The sequence below is a fragment of the Pinus tabuliformis genome, chromosome Q (assembly GCF_031772625.1).
Source record: "Pinus tabuliformis cultivar Carrire ecotype Pingquan chromosome Q, CPIR1, whole genome shotgun sequence".
NCBI lineage: Eukaryota > Viridiplantae > Streptophyta > Pinopsida > Pinales > Pinaceae > Pinus > Pinus tabuliformis.
Genome location: NC_142296.1, coordinates 986,532,305 through 986,558,692, shown reverse-complemented (window position 1 = coordinate 986,558,692; position 26,388 = coordinate 986,532,305). Strand labels below are relative to the sequence as shown.

The following is a 26,388-nucleotide window of genomic DNA, read 5'->3' as shown; positions in this document are numbered from 1 at the left end:
AATTATGTAAGTAGTTAGTTGTTGCTAAAAATCCAAGGAAATTAGGAATAAATGGCAAGTTGATCCTCCCTATGAGGAGATCAAGCCAAGTAGCTGAGTCATTAAGTTAAATTAGGATTCTGTTTCTTAAAAAAATAGAAAATTCCTTCAATTGTGGTAGGAGACAGTTACTTAAGGATTTATTTGCTGATTGAAATCAAGTGAGAGGGGGAGAGTGAAAGAAAACAAGGAGTGTATTAATGAAACAGAGTGATTGAAGGAAAAAATGAAGGGACTCTATTTTCCTATGTATTGCAATAGAGTAATAGAGATAAAGGGCAGAGGATAGAAAAAAGATACGTTGTTTTTTTCTGTGTATGACAGTTTTCTGTGTTAATAATCAGGGCAGCCTTTACAAATGCCAATTTCTTCTTCCATTTTATGAACAGGCATGTTGTTGTTTGTGCCTTAAGCCTAGGATGCATAACAGAGGTTTTGTACTAAATGTTTCTGTTGTTTTGTTTATGCCGAGTCTATTTCACATTAAATCGTATATCCATATTTTGGTTTATAGATCTTCTGTTCTAGATCAAATTTAGTCTGGTTGTGCTTATTACATCTCGCATAGGAGAGGAGGATTCTTAGGAATACAATGATGAGGCATATGTTAGTATGATCTGCGATATTTTGATGGATTTAAACGAAGGATACTTCGACCACAGGAACGAGATCATTGTACAATAGAAAAACCTTAACCATTTTTCTTGTAGGCTCATAAGACACAGGTCCGTAAAGAGAAAAAGAGGCAGCTAATCTACATCACATGTGAGGAGGAAAATAATGGAAAATAAATAAAATAGAGGCCTCATTGATAAAAATGCTTCTGAGGATCAGTGGGTAAGGCTTGGTCAGTGTAAACTTGGTCAGTTTAGTTTTGGAGCTCTCTTCTATTATTTTTCTCTCTCACTTAGATTTTTCTAGGAGCACTCTTGGAGGGTGTGGCATACTTGGATTTTTGGAGAAATAAGGAAAATGAAGAGAAAGAAAGTGCAAGAGGACATCGGGATCAACAACTACAACGGGTTTTTATTGCAGGTACTAAGTTGTATGTATGTTTTCCTCACTAGTTTTGTCATGCATGGCATATGCATGCTATTTATTGGTCATGATTTGTCACTGGCGTTGAGGATTGCTTGCATTGACAGTGGATTTGTCTTCCCTTTACATTTCCTGGATAACCATGGTGTTATGGGTTCATTACTTTGTGTTTATGGTTGCTTCTCATGTTTCCTTTAGCTTGGGTTGAGTTATTAATTCCTAGAGTCTAGTTGGAAAAATGCTCTGGAAGCCTTGTAATGACTTGGGTTGAGTTATTAGTCCTAGAGCCTTGGTTGGAAAAATGCTTTGGAAGCCTTGTAATAGCTTAGGTTCAGTTACTAGTCCTAGAGCCTTGGTTGGACAAACACTTTGGAGACCTTGGTGGGTTGAGTTACTAGTCCTGGATCATTGGTTGGACAAACACTCTGGAGCTCGGTAGTAGTTGTGGGTTGAGTTATTAGTCCTGGAGTCTTGGTTGGACAAACACTTTGAAGCCCGGTAGTAGCCGTGGGTTGAGTTACTAGTCCTGGAAGCCAGGTTGGAACAAATGCTCTGGCTCCTTGGAAGGCTTGGGTAGAGACCAATCTGATGATGGTTTTGTGATGTCCGACCATGAGGTGGAATCATTATTTGATGGGTTGAGGTGGTTTGGCCTATGGAAGTCCTGGATGGTTTTGATTGATGTGTTTTATGAGATCCCACATTCATGCTTGGAATATGGCATGGGGGTGACAGGATGACGAGAGATTTGGCTTAGCCATGTCTATGGTCGGGTGGAACGAGGTAGTCCCATACAGGGTTGGCTTTTGCATGAGGTTATTTCTCCTTGTTATATCATGACTATTATACTGGTTTATATGTGAATTATATGGTTGATGTTTCCTTGGATTTTTGTTGTTATTATGTTGGTTGTGAATATGTATTATGAGAGTGGTTATGTATGGCTACCATCATGTTTTTACTTGTATATTAATGAATAATCTATCTATGGCCTAATGGATGAGACTGTAGCTAAAGTGATAAGGAAATAATGCCTCATAGAAAATCTCAGATAAGTATAAGACCCCTATGCTTAGATCTGTCATTTATACCTGTAGATTGCATTGATGCCAAGTGTTTGATATAATGTCAGTCCCGGTTGGGGATGGTAAGGCCTAGCCCTGGAGTTATTTTTTTGGTTTATTAGTCTTGTCATCCTGTGTTTAATGGATTCCAGAAGTTACATCAAGTTCTGGGCAATGGCCGGAATTATAGGATTGAAAAGTGCCTTAAATTCCTCGAACTTTGGCACAGGTCTACTGGAAATAGTCCCTAGATGCAGGCATGCAGGATTGTGGGAGCATCCAGAGTTCCTTGGATGCCAACATGCCGATAGCATGGGATCATCTAGAGGTTTAATAGCTTAAAGACTCAGTGGCACCCAGGGGTTGGTTAGTAGAAAGGTTGGTATGGTTCCTAGGGGTCCTATTACTAATGTTGAAGGTCTATATGGTGTGTTTCTGTCGGTTCCACTTCCTTAATGTGACTCAGGAGGTCAAATCATATCATAGTAACTTCTCATCACATGTTTACCCCAATTGATCGATTACTTGGGTAGATGTGGGAGGAGGGTGTTACATAGTGGTATTAGAGCATGGTTCACCCCTCAGATTGGATGGGAAGTGTGTTGGTCATGCATTCATGTCGATTGCATATGTGTTCATATGCTTGTAGTCCATGCACTTATTACATCTGCATGGTGTTCATCATGGTTTTAGAGATGTTTTCATGTGAAGGTTGATGGTTTTGTTGTGGGATGTGTCGTCATGAGTGTATGGTTGTATATACATTGTTATGCATGTTGGTATCTATATGCATGCATTGTCATGGTTATGGTTATGCATGTATGGTAGGTTAGACATGAATTGTGAGTTCATTATATGCAATTAGGTCATCACGATGTTATTGGTTGCTATAATTTGATGTGTTGGCTGAGATAGAGCAGTAGATGTAAATCATTAAAGTGAAGTTGCATCAATGGACTTCAGGGTAAGAGCAGATCATCATACAGGTATTTTATGTTTGGCATGCAGGTATGTTAGTTAATGGATTGTTATATGCATTAGGGTTTTATAGATTAGGTTTATGTACATGTCTATTTATGCTATGTTTACATACATGATAGTTGCTAGTTGATTAGTGTAGTCATATGCACAGGTGTCGAATAGTCATGAATGATAGTGACCTGTGGTTGTATGCATTTCTATTGTTTTTTATGTTAGATAACTTGATGATTGTGTTATATATGATGTTGATGAATATATTATAGTTTACCTTGTTTATATTATATGTTATATGTTGTTGATGAGTAGGTTATAGGTTAACATGTTGTTGTTATATGATAGTTAGCTTGATGATTAGGTTATATGTTGTTGATGAACATGATATATATCTTGTTGTTGTTATATGCATTGTTTTTTATGCTTATATGTTAGTTAACTTGATGATTATGTTATATGTTGTTCATGAGTATGTTATATGTTAGCTTGTTGTTGTTATATGTTAGTTAACTGGATGAGTAGGGTTATTTCCTTTAATACCTTGATGTTATATGTATCGTGCTAACCTATATTGACCTATGCAGATGGTTAGGGTTATGACATTTAGGTATGAGTTAATATGTTGTGATATTATGTCATATTAATCTAGACTGATCGTACATACGTGATTTTCATGCATGAACGACAAATGTTTATGAGCTTATGATGTGAACATGTCAGTTAGTTACTGTTATGGGTATCACGATCTTATTTGTGGTCGAGTTGATATGTTGTGAAGTTATATCATGATAATATGGATTGATTGTGCAGAAAAGATTGCCTCCCCTAAGATACATTAAGGTATGAACTTGCTTATGTCTTCTACTTTGTGCTTGATTGTTTGATTATGACATCTATTTGATGTTTGAGTGTTTGGTTTCTATTATGCCTTCTAGTTGATTTATTTAACATGGTATGGTTGCAAGTTGGTTGAATGTTTGATGAATTGCATAGTATAAGTATGTGCTCCAATGATATTGTTTTAAGATGATTGTACTAATACATAGTGTTGAGACAGTTGATATGTACTTGAGTGTAGTAGGTGATATTTGTAGCATTATGTCTAATGACTATGAGTTGACTATGGATTATGACATGATTGTTAGTCTTGGTAAAGGTTTATTTCAAATTAATAGATATGATTGTCTTGATATTTGGAACGTGTGGTTGACATGTGTGAAGAGTTGCAGGAAACATGCTTGGTATTAGCATGACAAGGTAACAGTTGATGTGTTTATATAACTAACAGTTGGGTGATGTGATAGTGCATAATAAGACTCAATTGAAGCAAGGTAAATGGTAAAAGAAAGGAATTGGGTAAGAATTCCTTTGGCTATGTTTGGAAACCCTAATTCCAACAAATGGGTGCTTTTCATACACTAAGTCTTCTTAACCTTGATTTTTTCTGACATTATGTGGATATGTGTTGCAGTCATGAACATGTATTTGACAGATATATTAGCTAGTTTCCAGTTATGGATGGATTCGTCAAGGGAATTGGATACCCTTGAGATATGGCATGGACGTGTTCAATTACAAGGGAATGTGCTTGGTGTTGACCTAGATTGTCATTGATGTCAATATGGCAATATTCTGGATGAGTAAACAATGATGTGAGGCCAAGGAGAAGTAGAGCAGATCCGTGAAGAAACAGGAGCAAGAAGCCACGAGGAGAAACCAAAGGAAAGCCAAGACAGTCAAGCCATTGGAGAGAATATCAGAAGTCATAGGATCTATCAGAGCAGAGCTATCAAAGTAGAGAAGAGGTATTGGAGCAATATCAGAAGCCATCGGGGAAGCCATCAGAAGAGGAACACACATTAGGAGGAGAAGCCAACGGAAGAGCAGTTAACAAGGATCCCTATTGTTCATTAGAAGGAACAAAGAGGAACACACATCAGGAGGAGAAGCCAGTGGAAGAGTAGTTAATAGAGGATCCATATCATGCGATATCGGAGGAATATCAGAGAAGAGCTATTGGAGCAGTGCATTGGAAGCCATTGCGGAGTCATATCAGACCAGAAAAGAGTGGAGGATTATATATCAGGTTAAAGTATATAACTACATATATCGGGTTAAGGTATATAATATCGGGCTAAAGTCAAAGTGAATGCACGTGGTTATATTCCAAAAGCCGGATTTTGTAACAGTGGCAGTGGTTTTCGGGCAAACGTTGGGCGGTAAGTGGTATTTAGAAGAGACACTACAACAAAACCAGCGATTTGCGCCAGATTTAGCGCTAGATTTTAGTGCATTTTTTTTGTAATTGTGATGAGCAACCTGGCGCTAAATCTGGCTCTATTGTACAATTTTTAAAGCGTCCTTTTTTGCACCTGATTTTGCATCCTTTTTCACGCTAGATTTTGCATCATTTTTTACACCAAACTATGCATCATTTTTTGCGTCAAATTTTGAATCAAGATTTGCATCTTATTTTATGACAGGTTTTGCTTCTAGTTTTGTGTCATTTTTTGCATCTATTTTTCATTCTCTTTTGCTTCCTATTTTGTGTCATTCTTTGCTTCCATTTTTGCACCATCATTTGCATCAAGTTTACACTGTACTTTGAATCCAATTTAACATCTTTTTATGCATCCATTTTGTGCCAGTTTTTGCATCTAGTCTTATGCCAGGTTTTGTATCTAGTCTTACACTAGTTTTTGCTTCTATTTTTGCACCAGCGTTGGTGCCTATCTTTGCACCATGTGTTGAATTTGATTTAGCACCAAATTTTGCATCCATTTTTGTGCCCATTTTTGCAACTTTTTTTGGACCATTTTTTACATCCACATTTACGTTTGATTTGTCTCCATTTTTCCCATCTCATTTTGCACCATATTTTGCGTCATTTGTTTCATCCAATTTTGCATCATTTTTAACACCATCTCTTACATCTAATGTTACATCATTTTGAGCATCCAAATTTGCATTTATATTTGCATCTTATGTTGAGTCATGTGTTGTGTCGACCTTTGCATCTTATTTTGTGTCTAATGGTACATTCAATTTAGAGCCATTTTTTACGTCTACTTTTGTATTTGTTTTTGCACCAAGTTTTGCATCCAATTTTAAGCTATTTTATGCCCCTTTTTGCACCATTTTTTTGTGTCTACTTGTGTCCGATGTTGCACCATTATTTACACAGACTTTTTCATCCAATTTTTCATTTTTTTGGTGTCTAGTTTTACATCGTTTTCACCATCCAAATTTGCATCTTTTTTTGCCTCATTTTGTGTCCACATTTGCATATAATTTTGTGTCTGAGTTCGAGCCTAAATTTGCATGTGATTAAGAATCATTTTTTACATCCAATATGGCATCCTTGGTTTCACCTTTTTTCAGCCCCATTTTGCATCTTGTTTTATGTCTTTTCTTACATCTTTTTTTTTTCCTTTTTTGCACCCAAGTTTGCATCCCAAATTTACACCATTATTTGCATCATCATTTGGCATATTAATTTGTAACGTTTTTTGCTTCTTTTTAATGCTCAACTTTGCATCTTATTTTACATCTAGTTGTTGTCTTTTTTTGCATCTAATTTGGTGCCCATTTATGTGTCCTTGTTTTTGCCCAATTTGATATCCTTTTGTATGCCATGTTTTGTTCCCTTCTTTGTGTCAACTATTGCACAATTTTTCACTTCTAATTTAAAACACTTTGTATGTCAATTGTTTGCATTTTGTATTAATTCCTAGTTTAACATCCAATTTTACTTTCAATTTTGCATCCATGGTTACATCCGCATTTGACTTCTTATATAGAGTATATTTTTCTTTACATATATGACCCCCTTTATAGATTCATAGTGAAATATATGATAGTTTCTAAATATCATTAAAGCAGATATCACAATTCAAAATCATTTGTAAAGAAATTTAAGAGAAATTGACAACATCCATCCAAAAAAATAACAATGTGTCATTAACAATTTTCAAAACATGTATAAAATAGCAACATAATACTAATAAAATCAGTATTATTTTTAATCAAAACAAGTAAAATTCAAATATGATTAACAAATCAAAATATTTCATGAATATCGTTATTCTACGATAAATTAACAACATACATAAATCAAACTCATCGTATGATTACAAAATCAAAATGTCTCATTGATATAGGGTAAATTCACAACACCCATGTCATTCTACACAATAATTTCTTCATAAAAAACAATGCATCATGCCTAGCTATGATCATCTTGACCATCCTCATTACTCTGATCCACATCATCACCAACACCGCAACTATCATCATCATCTCCTCCTTCACCACCATCATCCTCATCATCTCCTGATATATGTTGAACATAATTTGGATCATCGTCTTGGCAATCATTACCTATAGCATTCTGACAAAAAAAATCAATATTACATGTTAGTATTAATTACATAACACAACACATGTTTTTGTTATACAATGTTAACCATAAAATGAGGTAAGATATAATATCTAATAGTACTAAAAAATAAAATGAAAATATGGTTTAAAAGTATATTGGAAATCCAACTAAGATTACATACCATAGAGTCCATCCAAACAACAAATTCAACCCATCTCTTTTGCTGCAGCACCTCCTTTTCCAAATGATTTGGAGGTCTTCCATATTTTAGTTCCTATCAATCAGTAAATAGGGAGAAATTAGATAACAATGACTTTCTTCATTAGATAACATTTGGGTCAATACCTGGGATAGCCAAAACCTGTTGAGTTCTTATTTGCTGGGAAGGGATTGAAGCTAGCTTTTGGGTGAGAATACGAAGCCTATGGTGGGCACTGCTCTGCTGCTCCCTCTGGTTCATCTACATGACATGCTGGTTACTGTATCGATCAGAGAGAAAAATGCATCTCATTCTAATAGAGAAACAGGTTGATCGTGAAGATCAAAATAGAAGTTTCGGGTGAGGTATAAGTGGAGAGGATCCTTGATGTGTTCTTTTAGGAGCTCGAGTAATAGGTTATGAGAAACTTGGTCGAAACAGCTAGAATATCTGCATGCACTAATTGCTGAACCCCGCTCCATCGTTGAACGTCTAATAAGAAAGAAAGAGTGATTGATATTGACGACCATTGATATTGACAAAAGATAGGAAGGTTTAGTTGTCAGGATAGAGAATCTCAAAAGGTGGTAAACCCTACTACTAATAGCAGTATGAGTAATTACAGCAGTTGCCTGTATGCATTCACTAAAAAGAAATAATGCTTTGCTTGCTCAATCGACTAGTAATAATCCACATCTTACACTTTTGAAAGCTTTCATGTAGTCAAACACACATCCATTGAGCTTCCCGCTTTTAAACACGATTGGGTGGCCATCCTACATTAGTACTGCTCCTGTGCCAAAACCTGAAGCATCACACTCAATTACAAATGGTTTTGAGAACTTTGGAGTTACCAATACAAGGGCATTAGACATGACTTCCTAATGTTATGCGACAATTTGTCAAGGTCAGCCAACAACCAAATTGCCCCCACTTGTGCTCAACGTTTTAGTTTAAAAAGGGGTGGCTTGCTAGTCATTTGCACACACACTCTTCTTGTGATCTCTTCCTCTCCACTTGTCTTTGGGTTTTGGTGGGAGGAGAGATCCTAGGAGACTATGCAGCCCTAATAAGAAGAAGCCCTAGCTCTACGTTGTCATGGAGGAGGCTTTAATGAAGCTACAATAACGCAAGGAGAGATCTAATCGCAGGTCTAGGAGAGACCATATTCGCTGTCCTCAAAGGCTTCTTAACACTGTCCTAAAGGAAGGGATCCTAGCCGCAATAAGGAAGAGTCCTAAACACAGAGATCTGGCCATTGCCCTAACACGCAATCTCCTAGCCGTAGCACAGAAGGAAGAAACAGCGAGGAGATAAGGGTTGTTTTAGGGTCAAAACAAAGGTTCGTGTTGATGTCATGGAGGCCGAGGGTGCTAGTTGTTATGCCAAGTTCTTGAGAGCTAAACGTTGTCGATTTTGACACTTCTTTGGGCATGTTTCAAGGGACCGAAAGCTACATGTTGTTGTTGTGCTAGGCCGCAGGCCATAGCACCACAACTGGGCTTGCCCAAGGCAGTCAAGAACTGGCTTATACCCTAAGGCAGCAACGTAGCAAGGGAGGGGCTCTCTTAAATTGTGCTGCAATCTTTCCAAGGGTTGTTTAGGGTCTATTGGAGGAGTCTAGGGCTACAACAATGTGCCCTAATCAGCCAGTCACAAACAACTGTATACAAACAAGGTTGGAGCAGCATTTGAGGTCTGTTGGGTCAATGAGTTGACCAGTTTGGATCAGTTTGATATTGCAGCTTGAGGGTGCCAATTAGAAAGGTTGACTTGGAGAGTTAAGAGCCTTTCTTAGGAGCACATATTGCAGTGAGTGGATTGGACATCTTTGGACTGTTGGGGGGCAATGTGTGGATGTCCAAAGTAGCCATAGACTAGCAGTGAATGATGCAACATACTTGGATGGATGCACCATGATAAATGCAGTGACTGTTGTGGGCAACATGGATGCAGCACAATGGTACAGCATGGTGATCATGGGCATATAGATATAGCAAAGCATGATGCATTGCAACAGCTTGTTGATGATGAGTACAACATGATGATGTGGTATTGCTCAGTGATGGAAGCAGGATAGTGATGAAGAGAAGCTCAGAGATTGGGTGCAGCACAGTGACGGGTGCAGCATGATGATGAGGTGCAGCACAATGATGGGTGTTGCATGGTGATGGAGTCACCTTGGATGATCAATTGAAGCAGCATGCCTTCACCTGAGTTTAAATCAGTTGCCTCAAGTGCCATCTTCTTAGAGAATATGGCTGCTCTTATTTAGATAAGTCAAAATGTTGACTTCTAGTGTATATGTATTATCTCTCTCTGTGCTGAACTATTGAAGAACATGTAAGAAGAATTGATCAAGGATTTCCCCACATTGGGGCTTGTCCCTGGCTAGCACCACATCTTGTGTCCTCTTGTCTTGGCTTGTCTTCTACAATTTATGTTTATGTTCTATCTGCATTTTACTATCATGCTAAATGTGATTGCTAATCTGGAATTGATATTGAGCTAATATGGAAATATTGAAGTAAATTGAGCTAAGCATAAAACATACCTAAAATTAACAAGGTCTGGCAGAAGTCAGGTGAGATTTTCCTTTCTCAAGGAAAATACATTGTGAAGCTACTTGAAAGATTTGGGATGGTGGATTGTAAGTCCGTGACTACTCCAATGGAACTCAACTTCAAGAAGTTATGTGGAAGTGTTGTTGGGCACGATTTCGGAAATCATTCTGAATATCATCAACTCGTGGGGGGCCTAATGTTCTTAGTGAACTCCCATCTAGACATATGCTTTGCAATGAATACATTAAGTCAATTTATGGTTGAGCCTCATCACATACATTGGATTGCTACCAAGAATCTCTTGAGAATATCTTCGGGGCACAATCACCTATGGACTGAGACACATTGTTGGATATTTGAGGCTCCATGGTTATTATGATGCTGACTAGGCTGGCAGTGTGGTGGATCGTAAAAGCACTTCAGGATGTTGCTTGTCACTAGGTTCTGCTTCAATATCTTGGTTGAGCAGGAAGGAGAAATCGGTTGCTTTGAGCACCACCGAGGTCGAATACATTGCTGCTAGTATGGCCTCTTGTGAAGTTGTTTGGTTGAGGAAGCTCTTTAGTGAGCTGTTTGGGCATGTGTTGGATACCACTGTGATCTACTGCAACAACCAAAGTGGAATTCGTCTTTCTGAGAATCCCGTGTTTCATGACCACTCCAAGCATATTGATATCAGGTACCACTTTATCCAGGATATGGTACAACAGGGAGCAATAAGGCTCCATCACATTGGGATTGATGAACAGGTCACAGATATTCTTACAAAGCCCCGACGGAAGGTCAAATTCTTAACCTTCTATGAACGACTTGGAGTCATGGAAAGACCCTCTTATGAGGGTCACGTTTGAGTTGGATATTAAGCTCTGGAGCTCCGGGGGGCTTGGGGTACTTCTTGTAGCTATGAGAAACCATATGGTGAGTGGTTCACCTTCCCCTAGTGGTCCACTGTGTACAGGGTGACTGGTTCACCTTCCCTTCTGATACCCCATGATGGTTGGTATATACATAGGATGAGTAGTTCACCTTCTCCTATGGCATATGAGCAAGATGAGTGGTTCACCTTCTCCTGTCGATACATCCTACCCATGCAGTCCGAGACTCGTAGGGAATACCTCTCATCTGGCCAATGAGTTGGGAAATGAGGATAGGGACCATAACACTACCGATGGACGCATCGTGTACTGTCGTACTCCTTATGCTAGGATGTTTGGTATTGATCTGGGATCAATTGATACTGACTGCGGGTCAGTGGAGAGTGGCAAGGTCTTGTCACTCACTCTCGATCATTTCTTCATTATTTCTTCATGCTTCAGCAGAGCAGAGCAAATATGACAAATATGGTACAGATTGACAAATGGTTTGGCAGGTGGATTTCTCACTAATTGAGAGGGAGTGTTAAAATTGGCAACTAGGGTCAAACTCCACCTTGGACAATTCATATGATGGAGATGATATTCTTATTGGATTCCTTTTTCCGAGAGGTGCAAGATTGATCTAAAGATCATCTCACTCTGACAAGCAGAAATGGAATTATGAACTTATTTCTTTTAAGGACAAATTGTCGAGGTCGGCTCCAGTCAAATGTAGGCTCATGAAACCCAACAGATGTGTCTCTTCACCCTCAACGTTGTGTATAAATAAGAGAGACATTTTCCTCATTTGGACACCATCACTCAACACATCTTTCTCTCTCCTCTCCTCATTGGTTCGTACAGCAAAGGAGCAACTCTTCTTCTTCTCACATAGACTTAGGTTGACCGAAAATTTCAAGCTAAAATTGCAAGATTGTATTGGGCTATTTGCAACAGCGTTGATTGAGGGTCAAAACATCCCCTTTGACTACATTTTTCAAGCAAAAAAAATGATCTCTTGAGGACACATCTCTTGGCACAAAAACCGAGGAATTTGGAGTAGGTTGACCACAAGACCTTTGACCACAGTGTTGACCAAGTTTGACCGAGAATTTCAAGATTGTTTTGAGTTGATTCTGACTATCTTTGGAGGCCGAATTGACTGGGTTTGGCTGAGCTCATTTGGAGGAGATTTTTGTTGGTTTGACTAGCATTAACTTTCTGGTTACAACATCTTGTTAACTGTTGTTTGGCTGGACTGTTTTGACAGTGATTGGGCAAGTAATTTTGTATGATGTACTCTCTCTCTCTCTCTCTCTGTGCTGAACTTTTGAAGAATAATAAGAAGATTTGATCAAAGGGTTTTCCCCACATTGGGGTTTTTCTCTAGCATCCGCCAAATATTGTGCCCTCTTGTCTTGACTTGTCTTATTCTTATTGTTTATGTTCTATCTGCAAATACTATCAATATTTATGTGATTGCTAATCTGGAAATTTATATTGGGCTAATAAGGAAAATTGACGTAAATTGCTCTAAAGCATAAGAACATACCATTGTTATCTAAAATTAACAATCATTCTATAATTAGCATGATTAAAATGTAGAAAAATGTTATGGAGTGTCCAAGTAGTGTAGAACAGAGAAGCAAGAAAAAATACCACAAGACAACCATAGGGTTGATAGAACCATGTTTAGGCACATTAGATATTGCTTGGTGACAGAGTCTTACACCTTTGAAAGGAATATTTGTTTCCCTACATTTCTATTGAACAAATACAAACCTGAATATGTTCTAAGGACTATCATGGAGGGAGTCGAGATGACCCATAGGACCCATAGCTGAATACACAAGGGGATTTCAATGCTGGAAATCTAGTTTATAGCATAGTAGCAAGATTTGGTCATATTGCTCTTTATTATATGGAAATTCGGCAACAGTACAAAATTCAGTATGTTTTCACTGCAATGCAGATACAGAACAGTTCACTTACCTTATAATGTCTTTGATACCCATTAACATATAAGCCCCAAAAAAACAGAGCAAAAACCTCAAAAAAATAAAAATAACAGTAAGAAAACACTTAAAAATAAACTACATTGCAAAATTTTCAAAGAATAAATTGCTTTTTCTGGTTTTAGTGTGTTCTGAGGATGAAATTCTTCTAAAATATGGAACAAAACGCTTATTTTCATACTGAGAAATATAGATTTCCATATTGGAACCATGCTGCATTTCTTTATTAGGTATTTTCCATACTGAGTTGTATTTGAATACATATTCGGATTCAAATTTTGCTACTATGGTTTATAGCCATTCCTAGTTACACGTATGCTGAAATCAGGGAGGTCAAGGTAATCAGATAAATTGTCACAACAATTATGAACAAGAGGCAACCTTCCTTGAAATTCTTGAACCTCCAGTAATCAGAAAAATTGTCACAACAATTATGAACAAGAGGCAACCTTCCTTAAAATTCTTGAACCCCCTACCCTTGCCTGGATTTGCTCACGGCGCCAATCAGTCCTCATGTACATGTACATCAAAATATTTATTATATAATTAACTATAAATTTGTTAACATTAAAAGGACAAATAGATCCTCTGTTCATGTAGAGATGCTCACTGACGACCATGTTGACAATGGCGATGAGAGGGAGAAACTGCCGTGATATCCAATCTTCAATATGCATATTTTAGATAATAAAGACTGACCTACTAAGTTAACCAAGTAGCCGTTATACAAAGTACACATAAATGAAGCTCAAAGCTAAGAGATTTTTTTTCTCACTTTCTTTGCTTCCCACACAAACTATTACTCGATTTTTCTTATTAGATTCCAAAATTTAATGAAATTATCTGGCTGGGAGCATTGTTGCAGTGCATGGCTTTTATCCACTATCTCCACTACAAATTTTGAAATGACAACAAAAAATCCATTAAGACCGGAATCTCCCCACAACAGTGAAAGCAGAGTTCATTATTCAAGAACAAAGTAAAGCGAACCAAATACTCTAAGAGCAGGACATGCATGAGTCCTCCAGACCCAGATCCACTAGATTGATTGCATCATTTTTTCAGCTGGATGAAGCATCGATGACCCGGTAGATGCACCAGTCATGAGCAAAAATAACAGACGATCAGTGATTCAGAAGCACCCTTACCAAGCACAGTTGAGATCATCCAGATAATCCACAAGGCCATCTAGGTATGCTATCTTACAAAAGCTATAATTCTCAGCTTATATCTTGTAGACACTAGACAGACACCCATCACCAGGGTTCTCCCTTCCACACGTAACCCGTCAAACTTTGCAGTCCGATGAGCTTCAATAAAGTTTGCCAGGATAGAATCCAGCCTGGTTTATGGCCCTGCATACCTCTCCTTTGACGCTTAGATAAATTAGGACTTATTTATTTTCTAGGCTTCTGCTATTAGTCTCGTCTTCATTGTATCAGGTTTATCTGTTATTATAACCCTTGAAAATCTGATAAGGAAATCCAAGAGATGCTTCTCCATATTTGTGAATGGCATTCTTCGTAAAACTGTTGACATAGACTAGTGCACCTAAATCTGGGGGATTTAAACTGGTTACCTACTAACACTTAACCAGAACCAGCCAGATGCTCAACAACATTGGCTACAAACAATTGAGATAATCACCCCTTTGTTATTTTATCATTCGTCATTCTGTTAAATCTGAAATCTTATTTGTAGTCTCTCCTTTTCAGCGAATACCTTTAAGCACTCCAGCATCAATATATAGTTTTAGTCCCATTAACCTAATGTCCTTTCATCATTTGTGGACATTTATATAATTTATTTCTTTATTCCGAAATTCTTCTTAAAATTATTATTTCCATTTCTTTATGAACCTTCTGCTGTCGAGCAATTGGTGTTATTTTGAGCAAAATAATTTGTAAACGAAGTTTCTTGGTTAGTGAAAAGCCCGCCAAAAGTACCTCTACGCCAAGTAGATCCTTGGAAAGTGTCTATCTCTCAATGTTAGTGACATCTCAACGCATTCACCCATTCGGGAGCTTTCGTAGGCAGTCAGCGTCGTATGTAGAGCATCTAGCTTGGCGGGCCTCACAGTTTGTGAGGAAGAGTAAGCAGATCGCAGAGTATTTGCTTATTTCACTCCTTTCGGAAAACCTATAAATTTTTTAAAGTAACTGCTACTTACGAATCATAAGTTTTTTTAAATAAATTCTACTTAGTTTCAGATTTTTAGATTTTTAAGGGGTTTTACCGACCCAGAAATAGAGATTCAATAAATGGAAGAGAAGCTTACTGATGGTGACATCGCCGTCGGGGCTCTGGAGCATCTTGTCCATTCCCTTGGGGCCGAGTGAGGTGCGGAGGATTCTCGCAACGGACCTGGCGGCCGCAATGTTGGCCTTCTGAGCATCTAAGCCTCTGATTCGGGTCTTCTGCTCCTGCTCCTTTATTATGATAAATGGCCTCCCGTACTCATCAGATGCCAACGCCATCCCTACAAACAGTAACAGATTGCAGCACAGAGATTAAAACCTAAACATACAAGAGTGGCTGCTAAAAACACACTGGATTTTGAACCAGAAACCTGAAATGCGTGTACTCCTCTCTGTGTGGAAGACTGAATGTGCGGGTGGAAATCCATTGAAGTTAAAAATGGAACATACCTTGGCGCCGTCAATGGACTGAAGAACCGATCGTGGGGTTCGAGTGTCTGCTACTGGTGAAACCCTAATTCGCAAATCTCTGCAATCTCGTTTTCGCTCCCGCCCTGCGAAAAGCGAACAGATCCTCCTTCTTGTTCTAGAACGTAAACGAAGTTTGGGTTGGGAGGGGTTTTGTAAAGAAAAGTAAAGCTTTACCTTTTTTCAAAAATGCTAATTTCATAGTGAAAAACAGTAAATACATTTTTTTATTTTCACATCACTAGTTAAGTAGCTATATAATGTTTTTGGTTCTTGGTTAGGTTGGAAAATATTTATAATAATATAATTTTATGGTTGTTGTTTAAGTTTATTAGGTGTTATTAAAACAATAAATACATTTTTTTTATTTTCACATCACTAAAGAAGTAACTATATAATGTTTTTGGTTATTGGTTAGGTTAGAAAATATTTATAATAATAATAATATAATTTTATGGTTGTTGTTTAAGTTTATTAGGTGTAATTTTTTTTAATTTGAATTTAATAATTTTTAAATGGAAAAATATGATTTTAATTTGGTTGTATTGAAAATATTTATATGTTTTTACATATAAGGTGGGTGCAAACAAAGGAGAATATATAGTAAGTCTATTTAATAGTTAATAACAAGTGTTAATTTCTTAAAATTATATGATAAATTTGAAAGGAGTAGGGTATGTATCTTTTTTCGGGTGAAATATATTAAAATTATTGTGTGAATGGGGTTGTAAGACCCCATATTTTCATCCTGGGAAAATATAGTCCTCTCTTAGCCACTTGCATAGTTTAGATTGTCATAAGCAAAGTAGGTACATTGTCTTAAGATGTAAACATTTCATTTTAAGCAGTGTCATAATGTGGTTTCAGCGAAGCATTAAAAGATGGAATGAGCATGCACATTTGGGATGCTAGTGTTATATTCAGCTTGAGGCATGATTGCACGTCTAAGAAGACTCTAACAAGGGTTGCAGAGGAGAGGTTGGGGGATTGTAGTCTCACTTAGAAGTGTATACAAGCAAGTTAAGCCCTATGAGAAGTTATGAAACAAAATTAAGGGATTTGACAAGTTGCACGAAGGCAACTTAGTAGTGGTACTAAGTGAGCAATCCTTGATTCAACTTGATACTCTCTCCTTGGCACTACCACTTTGTAAGATGGAGAAGAAATGTGAAATAGATGTGCAACCCACTAAAGAAGTTGAAGGTTGTTGTAATGTATATCGGTGGTTATGTCATGATGTGAAAGGAAGTGTTGGAACTTGGAAGGTGACCATTAGAGTAGATTTACCATGGAGTGCAAGGAGGTGCAAGGATCTGATAAGGAGGGAACTATACAAATCTAACAAGTAGGCCATATTGGGTTAGGATATTACTATTTTGGGACATCCAAATTTGAAGGTGCATTTTATGGAGGTGCAGTCGAAGTGCTTGGGTGCGTGCCACAGCGTAAGGGTATCTAGGACTTTTAGTGTGTGTTAGTGGTGTTAGTGCATTGTGTTTGATCAACACTAGCTAGAATGTGTTCCATGAAGGAAAAAATCCCACAAATTTGGGATGACTTAACCATTTGGCATTTAAGGTGTGTTATGTCCTAGTTTTGAGGAGACAATTAGAACCATCTTAGAGTGTGATGGGTTGTGCCATGGACTTAGGTCCACTTATATGGGTTGAGGTGTAAAGGTACCGTGTGAGTTGAGGAAAATGATTACAATGCTTACCTATATAAAGTGTTTATGATATAAGATTAATAAGTTTTTGTTGGAGAATGGAAGAGGAGGATAAGAAAAGAGAGGCATTAAGGTTTGTTGTAAATCAATCAAAAGGAACGAACTTGTTAATCTTATTAGCAAGATTGTTCAAGTCGTCTCTTCAATAGGAGTGAATTTTGGCTAGGACTAGGGAGTTAAGCATTGATTGGGTACTCTGGAAATCCAAGACCTAACATATCCAAGCTAGTCCATTAAATAGATTCATCTTGGGCAAGGGTTGTTAAGGCTAAGGTGCAAATATCCCCTCTGCTCAAACTATTTAACATGCAAAGTTGGATCTGATTCTTCAACTTGTCCTGACGATGAACCACACTGGTTGGTTCGAAATGCCTAAACAAATGATATATCTTGTGATTTACACTGGAAAAATTTCTCGTAAACTACACATTAAGAAAGTTTGTGCACTCCTATATGGATAAACATGCTTATTATCTTTCATGAGTTTCATCAAATATTTAACATATTATTCATCAACTTTATTTAGATATTCATCATCTCCAATTAACAAATATACATTAAGCAAGTTCATGCACTCTTATATCGATAACATGCTTATTATTTTTCATGAGTTTCATTAAAGATTTAACATATTATTCATCAACTTTGGATTTGGCGAGGATGAATTCTAGTATATTACCAAGTGTGTTTTTTTCAATTGTAGTTCTTACTTTCATGATTAATTTGGTTGTAATTTTTACTTCCACGATTAATTTAGTCTAAGTTCTCTAGGTAGTCATTAATGATCTATTCAGTGCTATGTGGGGGTTTTACTTTTCAACAAATATGAAGTATCTATGTTACATTGGGACCTAGTGACCTTGTTGAAAAACCCTAGCAAACATCTTTGAAACCATTTACTAGCACTAGTTGAACTTGAGATATCTCAAAAACTAAAAGGAACAAATAAGGGTTGCTTTGCCAATCCACTCATAACCTAATCCACTTTGGTGTACTTATATTCTCAAAGTGAATCAAATACCAAGAATGATCTATGTCTGCTAAAACCTATAATCACATTGTTTCCCTAATAGCAACTAAAAACTTCTATACCCAGTTGTTGAACTTTTGCAACCAATTATAAACCTTCAACAAGAAGTAGTTTTCTAACGAGAATTATTGCCATATCTTCCTTGGTTTTACGAGGAAAAAGAAATAAAATTTCATTTGTTATCAAAGGTAAACCAAATTCATTATTTGCATACTTCCAAACCTAGGGTTTCGTATCCAAAGTAGATCCTAACCACATCAATGAAACAAACTTTGTTTTTATGTATCATCCAAACATTATGTACAATTACAGACTCACCTCTAATCCATTGTTTATAAAAATGTTGAATATTTTCATACATGATATACTGAACAGTTGGACAATGAAAATAGTTGTCATCGCTATTCTTCCATTTATATGCTTTTTGCAACTTATTTGAAAGAGCAATTTTGTCCCAACAATTAGACTTGTAGCATAAAGAACATGGTTAATACATATGATTAGACCAAAAACTAGTTACTACCAAAATTCAACCAAAAAAAATATTACTGCATAAAAATAGAATTAAAAAAAAAAATATAAAAAACAAAAATTTCCCAAATTAAAAATAAATAAATGATAAACTTTTTTTTACCAAAATTTAGTGATTTTTTTGGTGCTAATACTAACATCACCATTACAACAAGATATTTTTCTAGTGCTAATACTACCATTACAACAAGATATAAGAGGGATATAATGCAAAAAGTTTAATAATAATATGTATGTAGAAGATGGTCTTCAGACTGGTGAATTCATGATAATCAATGGGACTACAGTCAAAATAATTGGATGTTATTTACTTTTTTACATAGATTGTCAAAATAATTGCATAAATCGGTTTTTTTAAAACCAAAATTTAACAAAAACTTTGCTAGTGCTAACATTAGAACCACCATTACAACAAGATATCTTTCTAGTGTTGACAACACCATTATAGTAAGATACCTCAAGAGAGACAGAAAATCTAAAAAGTATGATAGTAATACGTATCCAGAAGATGGTATTGAAACTAGTAATTGTTCACGAATCCATAAGATTGTAAGGTCATTCTCATTATCATAATCATTGTCATCATCATCACATCCTTGTCATTGTTATTGCCATCATTACATTATCATCATAATCACCATTCATGCCATCATCATCATCATTATGGACATTGTTTGCAATTGTTCATAATTGTAGATGTTGTAAGAAATATCATCAACCCAAAAAATGTGATCAGTGCTAGAAAAGGGTTGTTTAGGACACATTGATATACGTAAGAGAAATAACAACTCTATTTTTGAGAGATGATCGATGATGATCATCATCACCACCATTATCATCGTCATTGTCATTTTTATCATCCCCATCATCATCATTAATGTAATTTCTATCGACATTGTTGTAATCATCATCATCATTCATGCCATTATAGTTTTTGATGATGACCTAGATGAAAATGATGATGATGACACCAAAGATAATGCTTATGATTATGACAATGACAACATCTAAAATTGGGAAGATTCGCCAACGTCATTAGCATCGTCATCATCATAATCATTGCCATCATCATCATTGTCATTGTAACCACTATCGTCTTTATCATCATAATCACAATTCATGTCATTGCCATCATCTTCATTTTCATCATTGTCAATATTATTGACATTGTCATCAATTGTTCATAATTGTCAATGCCATAAGGAATATCATCAACGCAGAAAATATGATGAGTGTTGGAAAAGGGATGCAAAAGCGAACATAGAAATGGGGGCAACAATAGAAGTAAAATTGGATGAAAAGTGGATACAACATAAGTAGATGCACAACAACATGAAAAACCTGACACAAAAGTGGATGCAAAAGTAGATGCAGTTGTCAATGCAAACTTGGATGCAAACATGAAGGCAAAAGTGGAAGCAAACATGGGTCCAATGGTAGGTGTAAAACTTGGCACAAATTGTGGTGAAACAAATGTGGATGCAACAACGGACACAAAAGCATATGCAAAAATGGATGAAACAAAAGTGGATGCAATAGGGGATGCAAACGTGGAAGCAAATGTGGTTGCAATGGTAGGTGCAAGATATGGTGCAACAAAAGTGGATGTAACAATAGACAAAAAATATGCAAAATAAGATGCAAAAATGGATGTAAAAGTGGAAGCAAACATTGATGCAACAGGCAAAACAAAATTGGATGCAAAAAATGGATACAATGTAAGTAGATGCAAAAGTAGATACAAAACGAGATGCAAAACCCAATGCATAAACCTGACACAAAAGTGGATGCAAAACTAGATGCAATATTTGATGCAAAAGAGGATGTGAACATGGATGCAAAATTGGAAGCAAACGTGGATACAACAGTGAGTGCAAAACATGGTGCAAATCGTGGCATAACAAAAGTGGATGTAATAATAGATGCAAAAAAAGAATCAAAGTATGATGCAAATGAAGATGTAAAAAGGGATGCAAAAAGTGAAATTTAAAATGGGTGCAACAGTGGATGCAAAATTGTGTGCAAAAGTGGATGCAATAGAAGTCGATGCAAAAGTAGATGCAAAACGAGACACAAAACCCAATGCAAATCCTGGTCCAAAATTGGATACAAAAAGGGATGCAAAAATAGATGTAGTAGTTGATGAAAACCTAGACGCAAATGAGGATGCAAACATGGATGCAAAATTATAATCAAAAGTGGGTGAAAAAGGAGGTGCCAAACTAGGCGCTAATTGTGGCACAAAAATATTAGATGCAATAGTGGGTACAATAATAGATGCAAAAGAGGATGTAAATATGGATGCCAAATTAGATGGAAAAGTGGATGCAACAAAAGTAGATGCAAAATTATATGCAAAACTAGACACAAAACTCGATGTAAAACTTGGCGCAAAAGGGATGCAGAAATGGATGAAAAAATGGATGCAAAAAATGATTTAAAAAAGGATGCAAAAAAGGATGCAAAAGTCGATGCAAAAGTTGATGCAAGTGTAGGTGCAAAAAGTGGATGCAAATGAGGATGCAAAAGTATGTCAAACAAAATTAGGTGCCAAACTTGATGCAAAACCTGGAACAAAACCTGGTGTAAAGGATGACACAAAACTTGGCATAAAATTTGGTGCAAAACGTGGTGCAAAACCTATTGCAATCCCTGGTGCTAAACTTGGTGTAAGATTTGGTGCAAAACTTGATGCAAATTTTGTGTCAAGTTTTGCACCATATTTGATAAATGGATGCAAATAGCACCAAAAATGGGCTCTAGATGCAAAAAAAGAAGTAAAAAGGGACGCTAATCGCTGGTTTTGTTGCAGTGAGAGCGCCCGATTCCATTAACCGAGCGACACATAGCACGAGGCTTTTTCAGGTGGTTATTTCCCTTGCAAATTGCTCACCCGAAATTCATGCATGCCATTGGATCTAGCACGAGTTAATCTATGGTGGAGAATGAACCTGATAAAGGTAAGCATCGATAAACGTTCCAAGGCTATGGAAAAGCGGAAAATGCAAGTTCCCATGTGTTTGTGTATATTCCCATTATACAAGAGCTATAATAGAATTAAAGGGGATAAAGGGTTATGGGTTAAGTCCACATTAACCAAAGTTAAGAATGGAGGAGTTTATATATTATATAGATGCGATAATAACATGGACCTACAGCTCCATTATAAACCACCCTAATGTAATATCGCATCCGTTGTGTCACTAGTCTCAAAGGGTTGTCACCCCTGAAACCTTTGATTGCGATATACAGTTGTAGACCCGATGGTCCTATTATATCGCACCCTAATGATATATCGCGTCTGCCATATGGGGAGTTATGTATCGCATTGTTTTAAGCCTTGTCACGTTAAAACTGTGATAGCGATATATATGCGGACCCAAATATACCATTGCAATATGACTTAATATATTATCGCATCCACCGCATATCGCAAGCCTCTTGTAAAGCCTTGCCACATTGAAAGCATCGATTGCGATATATATATATATATATATATGGACCCAACGTAGTTATTAAAACAATTTAAAATAATATCGTGTGCAGGTATCGGGGAATTGCCTATTTTATATTCAAATATGCCGATTGCGATAAAGTTGTGAAGGAGTGGACCCATTGAAGTTATAGATGTTGGCATAATGCATTTGAAGTCTGGCCTTATGTGTTCGGAGGGTGTATTTTCCGTGTATTTCCTGTGCATCCTTGTATTCTGATCTATTGTATGGTCCCGGGCTTAAAGGCTTAAGGCCTTGTCATATTAAAGAGGTGATTGCGATAAAAGGATGACGTGGCATGTGGGACCTCTATATGGCTATAGTCTCTCTTATATGGTTTCCATGAACAATTAATGTATATTGTATGAATATTAAAAAAAGGCCTCTCTGATATTTTTTAATATGCAACACTATTATAATTCGGCCTCTCTTCCACATTAACGTGTCCTGTGTGTATTGATGGATTTGAAGAGATAGAGGAAGCCAAAGAGTGAATGCAGAGGAAGCTGAAAGATCAAGTGAGCGTTGAGGAAGCCGAAGAGCCAGCAGAGAAAGGAAGCCAAAGGTCAGGCATATTAGGAATATAAAACAGAGAATAAGGAAAGTTTAGTTGTTGGTGAACTGGAAGAAAGGAGCAAGTCGTAGATCCAGCAAGACAGAAAAGGGCCGACGGTCCAGCAGGAGAGGAGGAAGCCAACGGACGAGCAACTCTGTTGATCATGCTAACCTGTGAAAGGCTCGGACCAGCGATGAATTAATTAGGTACATAACACAGCCTAAAGAACAATTTTGTGAAAAGATAAATAAAGTTTCAATTGATATCGCTTGAAGGGAACAGTAGCCAGCACCAGTATTGAAGCATATGCGAATGTATTTTTGGGAAGTAAGAGATTGCAATAGCAAGAACAGTGTGTAGTAGTCACGCTGGAAGCATTCACCATGACAGTGAGAACAAAGGCTTGAAACAGAGAGTTGGTTCTTATGCAGAGCTTAGTGCAGCTAATAGTAGACTCACTAAAGCCATGTGGAGACATTATCAGAGATCATGATGGCTATTTGATATCATCATGAGATAACTTTTGCAGACTCTGTGTGGATAGTATGAAGAGTTGTAAAGACTTCTTCATGTGAAGATTGGTTGCCATTGATGTTGTAGCATGGAGACTAGAGTGAAGCTGTAAACATACAGAATTCAGTAAAGAAGAGTTTTGGGAGTAGAGAATCACTATCAAACATGCCTTGACAAGATTGGTTCGGAGCCCTTGGGGTTGGTGCCTCAGAAGTTGGAAGGATTGGTGTCCTTGGAGTTGGTACTCCTATATCCAAGGTTGGTGCCTTGACAGCAGAGGTTTGGAGCCCTTGAGGTTGGTGCCTTGGAACTAGAAGGATTGGTGTCTTGGGAGTTGGTTCTCCTAAGTCCAAGTTTGGTGCCTTCACAAAACAGAGTTGGAGCTTTGGAGGTTGGAACCTCACAAAAGTCCAAGTTGGTGCTTGGCAACATTTTGGAACCATATATATATTGTATCTATTTTATTGAAAAGATTATATTAATAAAAGCATTTATTCTTGTTGTTCATATTGTGTTCTGAATATAAATGTTTTAACTGAAAAGAAATAAATAAATAACAATTGAAAAGAAATATTGATTCCCCCCCCCCCCCCAGTATTTCCAACAATTGGTATCAAAGCCAATACCTTCATTCAAATCCTAACAACTTGAAGGTTGATCTTTAGAACACAAATGGCAAAGTCAAGGAAGAAAGTCTCCAATCCTCCTAAGGATGTGTCTCCCTCTTCCACTAAACTAGAAGACAATCAATTTGAGAAGGCTCCATGGTTCAATGGAAACTTTAATATATGGGAAGCAAGAATGAGGAATTTCTTAAAGACTCAAGGAATTGAAATATGGAAATCAGTGATTGTTGATAGCATGATGGATGGAGAATCCAAGGAGTACAATGAAAAAGCAATGAAGGAAATCTTAAATGGGCTACCTGATTCTATAAAGAACAATTTAGGAAAATGTTCGTCAACAAAGGGTATATGGGACAAACTCCATGACCTTCACTCAAAAGGAGCATTGACCATGACCATCAGTCAAGAAGATGATGGAACTCAAGAAGAAAATCCAGAACCCATCATAGAAGCTGAAAGTGAGAATGATGACATCAAGGCTAAAGAAGACCTAGAAGATGAAGAGAATGAAAAATATTTTGTACAAGATCTCCTCACTCAACTTATGGCTGCCATGGAAGAGATTCTCAATTTGAAAAAGGAAATCGAGGAACTTAAGAAGAAAGCACTAGCTAGTGACCAATACCAAACAAGGAAGAAAGTTGACCTTGTCAAGCTTCAAGTACAAGAAAGGGATGAAGAGCTTGCAAAGCTTAAGAAGGAATTTCATCAAAGCAAAAGAAAGCAACATGAAGAAGTCATATCCATGACAAATGAATTGGATAAAGCAAAGAAACGGGAAGACACCTTGTCAAGTCAACTTGAACAAAGGCACAAGAGCTTGAACAAACTTGAAGAAGAGATTGGTTAGTACAAGGTAGAGGTCTCCTCTCTCAAATCGCAACTACAAGAAGCAAGAAATTTAGCACAAGGAGCTGAGAAGACAATGGAAGCATTGGAAATCATAGAAGAACAGGTTGATGAAGCAGAAAAGGAGAGAAACACCATGATATGTCAACTAAAAGCAAAGGATGAAGGCCGAAACTTCAAATTAAAATATAGCATCAAACTTCTCAAGGCCGAAACATGTAAAGCTACAAGGATCAAGGAAGAAATGGAGAGCGGTCTAGCAAAGGAAAATGAAGAAATATTCAAAATGAATTCATATATCATCTCCCTTAAAATAGAAGCAAATGAAGCTGAAGAAACTGAGAAACAACTTGCTAAGAAGAATAATGAATGTGAAAGATTGGAAGAAGAGATTATCTTCCTCAAGAAAAAGGTTGAAGGGATGAACAAAACCTTGAAGAGCTCTCAAGCCTTGGATGACATGCTTAGCCATCAAAGATGTCCATTTGATAAATCAGGTCTCAGGTATGCAGGTGAATCCTCAAACAAGAATGATAATGCTTCAAACAAAAAGGATGTGAAGCCAGAAATAAATGGTGATGCTCCCAATTCCAGCAAAGGCAAGGAGAAAAATCAAGGCAACAATGGAAGAAATCTTGCTCCAAGAAGAAATGTAGATAATGTCAAGGATGCTAGAAGTAATGGTTATCATCAAAGGATCTCAAGATAGAAAGACTTGAGAAGTACATCAAGGAAATATCCATCCCCCAGGTACCAAAGTTTATTTCTTGGTTATTGTTATTCTTGTACAAACTTTGGTCACATGACAAAAGATTGTAAAGCATACCATAAAGATATATGTTATGGTCCCCAACCATATCATAAAGACAGATATTATGGTCCCCAACAATCTCCAAGGAATAATTTTGCAGGAAGAAATCATGAATTCTTATTCATGAACAATGTAGAATGCTTCAAGTGTCATAACATTGGTCATATGGCACGTGATTGTGACTTAACTTGGGCTCTTACACAAGCTAGAACTATGCAAAAGAGGAAAGTTACACAAGTATGGAGAAGGAAGAAAATACAATCTGAAAGTCCCTTGAACTCTCCAGCCAACAACACATGTTATTGGCCTGATTTTTGACAATCTAAGCATTTGATGGGAAGACTCTGCCAAAAGAGATGATGCATACAGTTAGGAGGATCCTGTGATTCTTGATCATTTTTGCAAAAGCTATTAGTGAAAGGGTCCTTATGAAATCCTTATTGAGCTATATTAATAA

At 37.0% G+C, this 26,388-nt stretch overlaps 1 protein-coding gene across 1 annotated transcript; it reads right to left on the bottom strand.

Moving 5' to 3' along the window:
• Nucleotides 1-7,341: 7,341 nt before the first annotated feature.
• LOC149222794 (uncharacterized) lies at nucleotides 7,342-16,017 on the bottom strand. The gene is made up of 4 exons (XM_089387678.1): nucleotides 15,778-16,017; nucleotides 15,408-15,608; nucleotides 7,679-7,771; nucleotides 7,342-7,506 (listed from the first exon to the last, which is right to left on the bottom strand). The coding sequence occupies exons 2-4, from the start codon at nucleotides 15,522-15,524 to the stop codon at nucleotides 7,342-7,344; spliced, it is 375 nt and encodes a 124-aa protein (XP_089243804.1). The 5' UTR covers nucleotides 15,525-15,608; nucleotides 15,778-16,017.
• Between the last annotated feature and the right edge of the window lie 10,371 nt (nucleotides 16,018-26,388).